The following is a 12,835-nucleotide window of genomic DNA, read 5'->3' on the forward strand; positions in this document are numbered from 1 at the left end:
GCCGCGCACACATTCAAACAGCCCATAGGAAAGCATTTCTTAATGCTTTCCTATAGACTTCCATTGTCTTCCCACTGTGATTTTTCACAGTGAGAAGCCACGGAAGCACCTCTAGTGATTGTCAGGGAGACGGCCACTAGAGGCTGGATGAACCCTAGTGTAAACATAGCCGTTTCTCTGAAACTGCTATGTTTACAGCTGCAGGGTTAACACTAGATGGACCTGGCACCCAGACCACTTCATTGAGCTGAAGTGGTCTGGGTGCCTATAGTGGTCCTTTAATTTTTCTGGTTTAAAGGGGGACACTAAGCACCAAAACAAGTTTAGCTATTGGTATATAGATCATGCTAACTTTTCTGCCATTTAGAAGTAAAATGTCCTTGTCTATGCAGCCCTGGCTGTGGCTTAAACAGTCTCCATACAGACTTCCTGAAAAAGAAGTCTGGAGATTTTAGCTACTCTTACTGCAAAATATGTATCTCCTGTTAACAGCCTGCAGGAACCTTGTGTGTAACGTACAGTTCAATTAGTGGAGCAGGAGATATTATAAAGTAATCACACTGTGCTGAAAGATACAATTGGACATTAAACCAGGATTATTAATAATGTTTATCCCTACATTTAACAAATGTGAAGGGTAAAAAAAGTTTAAATGCAGAAATACACAATGCTCTGTCAATCATTTCTCTATGCTTTTTTGTACAGCATAGAGAAATCATTCAGAGAATAGGGATATTCAACAGTTTTTCTCGATTTCCTCTTTTTAGCAATGTTTGGCCCTGGTTTCGGCTTTTCTTAAATGTGAATTATATAATTTGCTATATCATTAATAAAAGTAAAAAATAAGTTGGTTATATAAGATTTTCAGTACAAAAGTTAATTATCAAAGCTCAGCCTTCTTCACTGTAAGGTGTGACAGCCATTTGTAGCCTTTTTACGTTGTACATGATTTCACCATTTAAATGCATCTGCATTGTTTTTCCTTCATGCAGGAAGAAAATAAGAAATCCTTTCAGATTGTGGAACTGCGCATATACTCCAACTGGGGGCATACAGATTATACATGTCTTTATCGCTTCAGGGCTCACGGAACACCTGTTAAATAGAAACACAGGTGGACTGCAAATGTACTTTGTATTTTTTTTAATGTAAATACTACAAACCTGGAACACTGGAATTTATCTGGAACATGGATTGGAGCCGTGTATGCTGTTATATGAATCTTTCACCCTCAAAAGAAGGATCTGGTTTGCAAAAAAGAAACACTAAAAAAATTTTGATATGCACTTGTCACTATGCTTTACCATTTATCCCCAAGCTAAAGAAAATGCTGCATGCAGATCACTCAGGATTCAAATGCCAATTCGCAGGAAGAATGCTGCAAAAAGCACCTATGTACATAGCACCTTGAAGGCCAAGTGTACGTCGCTCCTTGCTATGGCATAATCCTGGGGGTTATTCTATACAGAGGAATATTAATTTTGACAGGTTATATTTCATCCTTTAGGATAACCGTTCTGCGTTGGGTATTGAGAGCAAAACGCGGGCAATGGTTGAAAAGGGATGTTTCATTTCCCAGTGTGTGTTCCCTTCCTTTTTTTTTTTGTACGTAAAATGCTGCTTCCTTTGTGGATAACAATAGTTGTGAAGATATTATGCACCACCTAGCCCCTAGATGCTTTTCTCAAACTGTGCCTCATTGCACATATCTTTTAGTGTTTTTACTGCACAATACTGCCATGAGTTTGGTCTGAAGGCTGAGTCCATGATACCAGGCAAATGGTTTAGCCAAGATGTCTTGTACTATAGTGCCCTCAGTTTCATTGCTAAAGCAATATATTTTCCATCTGAACAAATATTAAAATTCCTGCCAAAACTAATATAGAAACACCAGGGGATTTAATGGGGAGAAAACTGCTAGTCTTTTAGTGACTGAAGCATTGCTTGAGACTTTGACTGGCGTTTTAACAAAGCTGCTGTAGAACCCCCTTCCCTTTGAGAGTATGGAGAATGCAGTAAAAAAAAAAAACCAAAGTTTAATGTGTGTTCTCAAATTGTGAAATGCTTTATTTCTATACTACAAAGGCCGTGGGGTCCCAAATGCTGACTTTTGGAGTAAAGCACTTGCAACTTCATACCAGAGTTAGCAAACTTAGCTTGTAGATTTACAGCAGAAAATGTTCTGTAAAAGTTACTAAGCAAAAGTATGATAAATTAGCCAATGTCAAGTTCGTAAGATGGTCTTATTTGTAGCAAGTATTTACGTTTACTTACCACGGTACATTATCAAACAGGAACACATGCTACAAATCTACTCATTTTAACAGTACAGCCGCCAATGGATTTTTTTTTTTGTTTGTCTTAAATTCAATTCCATTAAAATAGGTGTTTTGTCTTTTCTGTAGCTGATTTTTTTTAAATGTAACAAAATATTTTAAGTTATTGTGAGAGCTAGCCAAAACCAGACTCCATATATTTTTATGTATATTTATAAAATAAATGATTAGAGCACAGAGCCCCATTAGACCCCCTATCCCGATGGTCTCTGATTACAAAATATTTAACACATTTCTCCCAATGGCCAAAGATGGTCTGCTGGCAGGAGTATTTTTTATATTGCACAACAGTCCACATACATAAATGTAACAGGCCATGAATTGGTGTTGAGATGTACAGAAATTGCTTATTATAAGTCAAACATTCTATGTAAATCTAAATTGGGATGGGATAAGGGATATTCATTGCTTTCCAAAACACTAATTTATTTTTTAAGATTAAAAATAGGACTTTGTGCAATGTATTTTTGTAAAGGCTTTTCAAGTTTGTTTTTCAGTGAGTGTTATTTGCTTGCTCTATATTGAAAAAATTATTGAACTGTTTTAAATAAAGTTTAATTTTTGAGTGCATGTAATATTTGAAAAGGTCATGGACAGTATATTTATTTTCTGTATTTCGTCTGTAAATATACAAAACAAACATCAACGCCCTTGAAATACTGAGACTAGTGGTTCTCTTGGTTAGGAAATGTGTCTCCATGCCAAATTACCCCTATTTGTGCTATATATCAGGTCTCCATTATATTTGAATCTTTTAAAATGATAAACACAGCCTCCTGTATCCAATTAACACTTTCCCATTCTGCACAGAGTGGGTTTAAATGCCCCTGCTCACATCAGGGAGTCCCAGGTATCAAGGGATACTTAGGGCTGACCTCGGTAAACTGGGGCCCATCTTTAGTGGCACCAGACTTTTTGATGTTCCGAGAGCAGCACTTTAAATGGGTGTTTAAATGCCTATGAAGAGATTGTAGTGTGAACCGTTAATGCTCTTTTAGGGATAGCATAGGGTTAAAGGGAAGATTAGGGTAAGTACACATTTACAAGTAAGCATTGGGAAAGGGGTATGATCGTACAGGTTTAGTGTTGCCTACCAAAAATGAAGAGCCTGGACATGTGGCATTTAACAATTGGGACTGATATGAATCTATTTTGAGCTCTTTTAAAGGAACGCTATAGTCACCTAAACAACTTTAGCGCAATTAAGCAGTTTTAGTGTATAGATCATGCTTCTCAGGTTTCACTGCCATTTAGGAGTTAAATCACTTTGTTTCTGTTTATGCAGCCCTTGTCACACCTCCCCTGACTGACATGGCCTGCATGAAAAAAAAAACTGGTTTCACTTTCAATCAGATGTAAATTACCTTTAACAATTGTATCTTTCTCTGTAAATTTAACTTTAATCACATACAGAAGGCTTTTGCAGGGTCTAGCAAGCTATTAGCAGGAGATAAGAAAATCTCAATTAAACAGAATTTGCAAAAAAGCAAGGATACACTTTAGATGACTTTACAGGAAGTGTTTAGGAAGGCTGTGTAAGTCACATGCAGGGAGCTGTGACTAGGGTTCATAAACAAAGGGATTTAACTCCTAATTTGCAGAGAATTGAGCAGTGAGACTGCAGGGACATGATCTATACACAAACTGCGTTATTAAGCTAAAGTTGTTTTGGTGACTATAGTGTCCCTTTCATTTAGTTGCACTGGATGTGTAAAACTATAAGCAAAAAATGGAGGGAATAAACATTTTATCCACATGTAATGTGAGGTACACACATACAGGGTCCAATCTGCTTCTCCGTCCTAACTATTTATTTGTCCTGACACAAAGTAATTGGGGCCTCTGTCTAAAGCCCTGTACATAGACAATGTTATTCAATAAACTCAGAATTTTCACAAATTAAAGGGACACTATAGTCACCAGTGCAACTACATGTATTTCTAACCCTATAGTGTTAACAAGACCATCTAGCCCCCCTGGGCCACTCATGGCTCCATAAATATAGTAAAAATCTTACTGTATTCAAGCCAGAAGCTGTAAATCTACATGCTGAGACTCAGGAAAAAACAGCAGTCTTCTGACATGTGGTGGTCTGATCCAATCACAGTGCTTCCCAATAGGATTGGCTGAGACTGACAAGGAGGCAGATCAGGGGCAGAGCCAGCATGTTTCAAACACAGCCCTGGCCAATCGGCATCTCCTCATAGAGATGAATTGAGTCAATGAATCTCTGAGGAAAGTTCAGTGCCTGCATGCAGTGGGAGGAGATACTGAATCACAGGATGTTCGTGCACAGCAGATCTGAGTGGATGGAGGCATAATATGCCTCCATCAACTCAGAAGTCCCTCTGGTTCACTCTGAGTGACTGCAACTGGAGGTGTTCCTAGCTTTCAATGTAAACACTGTATTTTCTCAGAAAATAGTGTTTACATTCTCAGAAAAAGTGTTTACATGAGGCTGCAGGGAGCTATAGTTCTCACCTGAACAACCTCATTAAGCTGAAGTTGTTCAGGTGACTATAGTGTCCCTTTAAATCCATATGGAAAAAAATCTCAAACTCTGCTATAGTAAAAGGTTTTTGGTGCTGGTTTGTCTCAGAATCTGCCTCCCCCATAGTATTTTCCTTGGTAGTGCAGGCAGTGGAAGCAGAGGGTTATGATGGCTGTGGTGTGTATGCTTTCTGTCCATGCACCCCTTGTCTGTCTGTTCTAAATATGTTCCCACCATCTGCCAGTTTCCAAGTTCATCATAGCATTATGGATGCAACCTCCTGTTCGAACACCCAACTCCACCCAATCCTATGATTGATCTGGCAGAATTCTGGACAAACCCACTCATTCTCTCTCAGGAATCTACATATAAATTTACACGCTCAGTCCTTTTCTCCAGCCTGCCATGCTGCTTTAGTCGTGCTAACATCTCCTGTCCAGCACACAAAATTGCATGTCCCAGGTGTTCAGCGATTGGAAATTTAACCCCTTAAGGACCAAACTTCTAGAATAAAATGGAATCATGACATGTCACACATGTCATGTGTCCTTAAGGGGTTAATAAAAGCTCTTTTTGAAATAAAAAAAAAATATATGTATGTGTATATATACCATAGAGAGAATTTGTATGGAGGTACTTGAAGAAAATCACTTACATTATGGTGGAACAAACCTGTATCTCAAATTCAAGGTTTTATTTTACAACTTGGACAGTGGCCTCTGTCCTCAGGCGATAAGCATGTCCATGGAATAGGTTGTTTTTAGATGTATTTTGACATTTAATAGAACAAAATGAATAAAGAGGGGAGGAAATATATTTTGTGCTAGGAAGTAAACTTAGTTTATTAAAAAAAAAAAAAAAAAAAACAGGTAATTTTGCATGGTTTTCTTTGGGGCTGGAGGGAATAAGATCGCTGCTCGAATAAGGTTGTATCAACTGCTCCTAGCCTTTATCTCTTAATATATATATATATATATAATAAAAGGGAGAAAAGACCAGCCACAAAATTAGACCGGATCCGACAAAGATTTATTGAAGCATACTGCACAACATTTCATAACACTTTCTCAAGCTCCCCATCTTCCCTGGCAGACTTTACAGATTGGGGAGATTGTATTTTAAGGAACACTGTTGGAAAACGGTATACACCCAAATAAAATATACATGTAATTTTGTTTTGTATGTTTACTTTGCTGAAATAGGGTTTCTTGGCAAAGCAGTCTAACCCCAGGACACACTTTCTGTAGCTGACCAATCATGGGAAATGGTAATGAGCTGTTACTACTTACTGAGAAATCTGCAAGGCGGGTGATCTGGACAATCGCCTGCTTCTTGAGTGGTGAACTAAACAAAAGTTATTTCTACTAAAATCAGCACTTTATAAAACGGAAAAACACAACTATACACACAAAGATCTCCAGCAAGCATAAGTGCTTTGTGTTTGGATTGTCCCTTTCAACAAAGATTTTGTCCAAACATACTGAAGAATATTTTTTTTAATTTTTTTCCTGGTGTCCCATACAATCTGAAAAAATTAAATACATACACAGCATGTACGGTATATTTTTTTATTTTCAAGTTAATTTCCCTTACAAAAAAAAAATAAAAATAAGTTAGTGGCTTCCTTTTACTTCCTATGATACACTCTCATGCACAGATGCAGTAAAAATTGGTACTTTATATAAATATATAAAAATGTTACACCTCCCTGGCTGTCAAAACACATTGTCCCATTAGCTGATGATCTATGACATCACCTGACCGTGGGGTGGATTGTATTAATGTGCATTAGGCCATCCTCATAGCAAAGCTCTGTATGGAGGCACTGAATGTTCCCCATACAGATGCATGGATTCAAAGTGTCTCTACGAGGAGAGGCTAATTGGCACATTGTTCTGCTGCACATGTGCAATATTCTCCCTTAGTGGAGATCACTATGACTGACCAGCCATGGGGAAATGGGCACAGCGTGGGAAAAAAGGGGAGTTAAAAACAACTTTCTCGTGCTATTAGAGGGGGGGCAGGTACCTAGACAGACACAGACCTTTTCACCCGCACAAACTGAGATTTTTATTTTTCTTGCAATTCATTCAGTCACCCTACATTTGGGAGAGCAGAGTGGATCTTTCCCTGGGGTCCAGTGGGACTCCTCTCTCTTCCTGTGTGGGAGGGAGCAGTTATCTACCTGCTGCTCCCTCGCACTCTCTAGTGATGCTTGGGCCAGAGTGACTTCATATTCCAGCTCCTGGCATCATTAAACAGTGTGCAAGGGAGCAAAGAACTGCAGGTTGAATACTGCTCCCTCGCACGCCACCTACAATGCTGCCACGGGCGGCCGGCTCCCACACTCCTTAACCCCTTAAGGACACATAACATGTGTGACATGTCATGATTCCCTTTTATTCCAGAAGTTTGGTCCTTAAAGGGCTCACATACCAGGTGCCAGGGTCTATATTTCTACTCGACCAGGCGTCTGGGACTCGTCAAACCCTGCCATAGACCATAACCTAATTCCCATGAAGATGTTGTTGTGACCGGCGTGGTCCTTTAACCCCTTAAGGACACATGACATGTCTGACATGTCATGATTCCCCTTTATTCCAGAAGTTTGGTCCTTAAGGGGTTAAAAACCAGGCATTCCAAAATTCCTGCTGTACAGTTAGCAAAGCCTGATTTCAGATAAGCAGTCAGTCAGCCTGCCATGTGTTCAAGCCTGCCCCATTTCCAGCACGGAAATACCTCCTCTAGCCCTGCAGACTGCTGTCCCTCTTTCCATATCTCCCAATGTTGGGTGGTATGAATTACCTTCATTATAAACATGGACACTTTCAATACTAAGCCAGGAAACCAAATTAACAAACCATATTCGGGTTATTCACTAAAGTGAGAATTCGCAGGAATTTACTCTGAATTTCAAATTTAAGACCACAATAGCCAAAATGGGAAAAAAAAAATCCAAATCATATCTGTTTCCAGCTTTTGATTTTCTAATTATTCTTACTTTAACAAACAACCCTGATCAACTTTATTTTGGCATTTAGTCTTTAATGTACTGCACTGTAGTGTTTAGTGAAAAACAGCTCAATTATGCAGTACTCTGAACTACCATACCCAGGATCACCATCCACCTACATGGCTGGCACTGACACTATCACAGCAGGAATGCCAATGTTATAGTCTTTATCCTGCGCTTAAGAGGCATCAAATCCACCATATTTTCCTGGAAACAGATGATCTTCTCCTGCGGGTGGGCAGTACGTGAATCAGTTGCCATGTAGTAGGCATCCTCCCCATTCAGAAATAAATTACATTTCTAAGTGGTATTTTGTTTACAAGTGGCTGGCTTCTCCATAGCTGTGTAACATGTCCATGTTCACAAGTACCTAGAACAGTTAAGCAAGAACCTGTTATGATTTTGTCTTTCTTTAAGATACGTCTCTCACACATCCCTCTGTGTGCACATCTTATTCTTTGTATAAGTAGATCTAGTGAGGATTCAAACACAATAAATTTATTTTCCTCCACTGCGCTTGTGTCAAAATCATCTAAGGTGTCATCAGCGGCAGTATAGCTGCTTGTGTTGGGGGTATATGTTTCGTCATCTGGCTCAGTCTTAACAGATACATTTTTATTTTCCATTAAACACAAAGGTGCACCAATCACAGCACCAGCATCAAGAGAAAAATGTTCTCTCTCATCTTTAACGTCATGTAAGGTGTGATCACGAATAGCAGAGCTGCCTATGTTAAGGGTATACGTTTCATCCTTTGGCTCCACCTTAACAGATATATTTGTATTTCCCATTGAACAAAAAGCTGCAGCAGTCCCCACACAAGCACGTAGAGTAAAATCTTCTCTCTCATCTTTAACGTCATGTAGGGTCTGATCACCGGTTTTAATGCTGCTTATGCTATGTGTATAAGTTTCGTCGTTTGGCTCCACATTAACAGATACATTTGTATTTTCCCTCTCATCTTTAACGTTGTGTAGGGTGTGATCACCAGTATTATAGCTGCTTGTATTGGGGATATACGTTTCGTTGTTTGGCTCGGTCTTAACTGATACATTTGTATTTTCCATTGAACAAAAAGGTACACCAGCCACAACACTGGTATCAAGAGAAAAAACGCCTTTCTCATCTTTATCGTCATTTAAGATGTCACCTGCTGTACTATAGCTGCTTACGTTGGAGGTATGGGTTTCGTCGTTTGGCTCAGCCTTAACAGAGACATTTGTATTTTCCATTGAACAAAACGGTGCACCAGTCACAAAATTCTCTCTCTCATCTTTAACGTTGCTTGTTTTCTGGTTTTCTTGCTCACGTCCATCTTGCTGTAGGTTAGCAGTCCATGCGGATGTACATTTACCGGCTTTTGATGTTGAAATCTCGTCAGTAGAACGTGACACTTCTTCCATAAAAAATTCATAAGGCCCTGTCCACATGCCAACAGATTTTGACTTTAGTAAGCCTTTTGTTGTAGTCCCAACACTTTTCTTCAATACTTTTCCTTTTCCCTGGAGCATCTGTGAAGGTTTACCTGAATAGCAATGCTCCCAACTGTCCACGTTTGTTGTTCCACTCAATATAAATTCTTCTCTCTCCCCATCACTTTCTGCTTCTAGTTTGCTTGTATTGGCAGCAATGGATGCAGTATTTCCAGCTGCTGGGGCGAGGGTCTGTCTATTAACTGCATTGTGTTTCTGCGTTTGAACTGGCGCAGCAATACTGCATCCATGATAATCTTGGAATATAGTGGGAGCGGCATTTTTCTTTAAAAACCTGCGCGATCCAATCTGCTCGAATGAATCACGGGTGAAATGTGCAGAACAAATTCTGTAGCAGCCACGTTTTGCTCCAACTATTTCCTTGATTGTTGCATCCATATCTTCAAATTTCTGCCCAATGTTCTCCATCCAAAGTTTGATTTTACTTGGTGATTTAGGGAACAGGTGCATTGCAACAGCACCTGTTTTTTGACCATGCACTTGCTTTGAAGTGCATGATTTTACCAGACAGCGTGGCATCTGTTAAAAATAAATACATTAGTATTACAGAAACAGTCAGCTAACTAAAACACCAGAAGTTAGTGTAACAAGGATAACAAAATAATACATTTTATTATAACAGAGAGAAAGGCTGAAAATGCAGTTAGGGTGACTTACATAAAACTAAGAATAAACAATGGTAGCATTAAAACTCACTTATTAACCAGTTAAGGAAGGAGATAATAGTCCAAGTTCTCAACCGAAACAAAAACCTGAATATGTGCTGTATGTTTTTTTCCCACCATAATTTAAAGGGACTCTCCAGTGCCAGGAAAAACTGCAGGTTCCCTCTCCCTCCCACCCCATGTTACTGAAGGGGTTAGGTGGGTCAGGGTCCGCCCCCGCTCCTCCCCCGCCGACATCATCCAGCAGGGGAGACCTAATGCACCCCTTCTATGAACATGGAAGTGTCCTCTAGTGGCTGTCTAGTAGACAGCCACTATAGGAGGACTTAACCCTTCAAGGTAAATATTGCAGTTTATGAAAATTACACTAGCAGGGTTAAGGGTAGTGGGAGTTGGCACCGAGGCCATTCCAATGGGCAGAAGTGGTCTGGGTGCCTGGAGTGTCCCTTTAAGGGTTTCTTTGTAAGTATCCCTATATATATTAAATATTGATTTTTAAAGGATAGAAAGAGCTTTAATATCCTATATTTAGATGTCCCCATTTGTCCTTATAATACTTTGAACAAATCCATTACAACTAAATAAAGACTTTAAAATAGATTCACATTAGCCCCTTAAGGACACGACATGTCATGATTCCCTTTTATTCCAGAAGTTTGGTCCTTAAGGGGTTAAACAGCTAACATGCCTGGGATCTAAATGAATTTTTGGCACTTATTTTACCACTAGCCCTATACCAACCCTTCCTTACACTTTACAAACTAAACATATTACTCTATGTTTACACTAAATATACACCTACCCTAACCTTACCCTTAAAGGGAATCTGCACTGGACTTGCCTAATCCTCCACTGCGATCTCCTTGCAGAGGTGGGGGTTACACTTCTGTAGCACCCATCTGATCCGTTCTTGGCTCCTCCTGCGGTGTTCACTGATTTGTCTGGCTTGGGGACAACCACCCCAAGCTGGGCTAACCTCCTCCATGACGCAGACATGCTGGCTTCGTTGCCATCATGCCAACTTCTGAGTGGAGTGACATTAGTCACTAGGCTCCAATACTCTCTACCTTCTGACACTTACTGACTCTGGTTCTGGTGAATACACAAACATGTATTCCTGACCCTATAGTGTTAAAACCACCATCTAGCCCCCCTGGGCACCTCATGGCTCCATAAATATAGTAAAATCTTACTGTATTCAAGCAAGAAGCTGTAGCACAGCATGCTGTTTGCCTAAAAAATAAAAAAGCAGTCTGCTGACATCATCAGAAGTGGTAGCCTGATCCAATCACAGTGCTTCCCCATAGGATTGACTGAGACTGACAAAGAGGCAGATCAGGGGCAGAGCCAGCATGATTCAAACACAGCCCTGGCCAATCAGCATCTCCTCATAGAGATGAATTGAATCAATGAATCTCTATGAGGAAAGTTCAGTGTCTGCATGCAGAGGGAGGAGACACTCAATGTTTGGATGCATTTTAGGCAACCATGACCCAGGAAGGATCTCTAACAGCCTTTTGAGGAGTGGCCAGTGAAGTTATCACTAGGCTGTAATATAAACACTGCATTTTCTCTGAAAAGACAGTGTTTACAGGAAAAAGTCTGAAGGTAATGATTCTACTCACCAGAACAAATTCAATACGCTGTAGTTGTTCTGGTGACTATTTAAATCCCCCCTCTCATATTATTGGAAAGCGCTACGGAATCTGTTGGAGCTATATAAATGGCAATAATAATAATATCCTCACAGGAGGAGAAGATAGCGAGTTGATCAGTGTGATCACGCAGCGCAGGCTCCTGTGTGGGGTTTCTCTTTCCTGCTGCTGCACAGTGATGCTGTTACTGTCATTAGTGGACTCCACTGAAATTGAGATGGGAGAGAGGGAAGGGGGCAGAAAAAACTCCCCTACCTGAGAGGCATGCCCAATAATGCAATCTGACCAAGTTTATAGTAAATTTATACACATTCATTGTATGCTTTGTGAAGTTTTTCTTGCTTTATTTTGGTTAGTGCATCTGTTTAAAAAAGTGTCTGCTTGCTGGTTTGAAACAGTAACTGACAAGAGACGCATGTCCCTTTAATGCTGCAGCTCTATCCCAAACAAAGCCTCTCAGATCCAAGCTATGTGACCAGTAAGATTGCAAGCAAAAGTATACAATCTATCTTTAAAGTACAGAACCCCGTACATACCATTGTTTAGCACAAACATTACAGCAATAATTTAATGTCCAACTCAACTTGTCTGGTTACAACTACATGTCTGTTCGTCCACCCATTGTAAAGCGCTGCGGAATTTGATGGCGCTATATAAATATTATAATAATAATAATATGTAATAAGTCACAGGCTTGGCTCTCGGCAATTCCTGCATATTATTGAATCCCCTGTGCTCCCACAGCTCCTCCATCCCAGGTTACAATGACAGCACACTGGGTTTGTTTTTAGAGCTTTCAAAGCATCTGATGCCGATAAAACCCTCATATTCCCAATATTTCCTGTCCAGGCTGTTCCTCTCTCTCGGTGTCTATATATGACAGTATAGCTCCCCCTCTCCCAACTTATTGCAGTGTTGGGTCATTGTATTCACTTTTCCTGGAGGTTTTATGAAGACCTGGGGGCTCCCCTTGGTCTAAGCTGAATGCTGACCCCCAAACCTGCTGCTCCTCCCTCCCCCCCGACAGTGTGCACTCACCGTGCTGGGTGTCCAGGGGGGCCGCTCCCTGTGTCTGGGGGTAAATGCTCGCTCACTGTCCGGAGGAAGTTGCGGGGACGCGCTCAGCGCGCATGCCCGACGTGAGCGCGCGGGCACAGATGGGATTCAGCTACGTCGAGGGTG

At 40.4% G+C, this 12,835-nt stretch overlaps 2 protein-coding genes across 6 annotated transcripts in view; one reads left to right on the top strand and one right to left on the bottom strand.

Moving 5' to 3' along the window:
- Window positions 1-2,911, top strand: part of SUN1 (Sad1 and UNC84 domain containing 1) — a 67,431-nt gene extending 64,520 nt beyond the window's left edge. For all 5 annotated transcript variants that reach the window (XM_063430387.1, XM_063430389.1, XM_063430390.1 and 2 more), the window contains one exon: window positions 993-2,911. In XM_063430387.1, the coding sequence (XP_063286457.1) occupies window positions 993-1,106 (114 nt within the window). In that variant the 3' untranslated portion in view covers window positions 1,107-2,911. The remainder of the gene's footprint in view (window positions 1-992) is intronic.
- Window positions 2,912-7,808: 4,897 nt separating this feature from the next.
- LOC134570901 (uncharacterized) lies at window positions 7,809-12,814 on the bottom strand. Its single transcript, XM_063428896.1, has 2 exons — window positions 12,692-12,814; window positions 7,809-9,852 (listed from the first exon to the last, which is right to left on the bottom strand). Exon 2 carries the CDS (start codon window positions 9,850-9,852, stop codon window positions 8,122-8,124), a length of 1,731 nt encoding a protein of 576 aa, XP_063284966.1. The 5' UTR covers window positions 12,692-12,814; the 3' UTR covers window positions 7,809-8,121.
- Between the last annotated feature and the right edge of the window lie 21 nt (window positions 12,815-12,835).

The sequence above is a fragment of the Pelobates fuscus genome, chromosome 8 (assembly GCF_036172605.1).
Source record: "Pelobates fuscus isolate aPelFus1 chromosome 8, aPelFus1.pri, whole genome shotgun sequence".
In the NCBI taxonomy this organism is placed as follows: domain Eukaryota; kingdom Metazoa; phylum Chordata; class Amphibia; order Anura; family Pelobatidae; genus Pelobates; species Pelobates fuscus.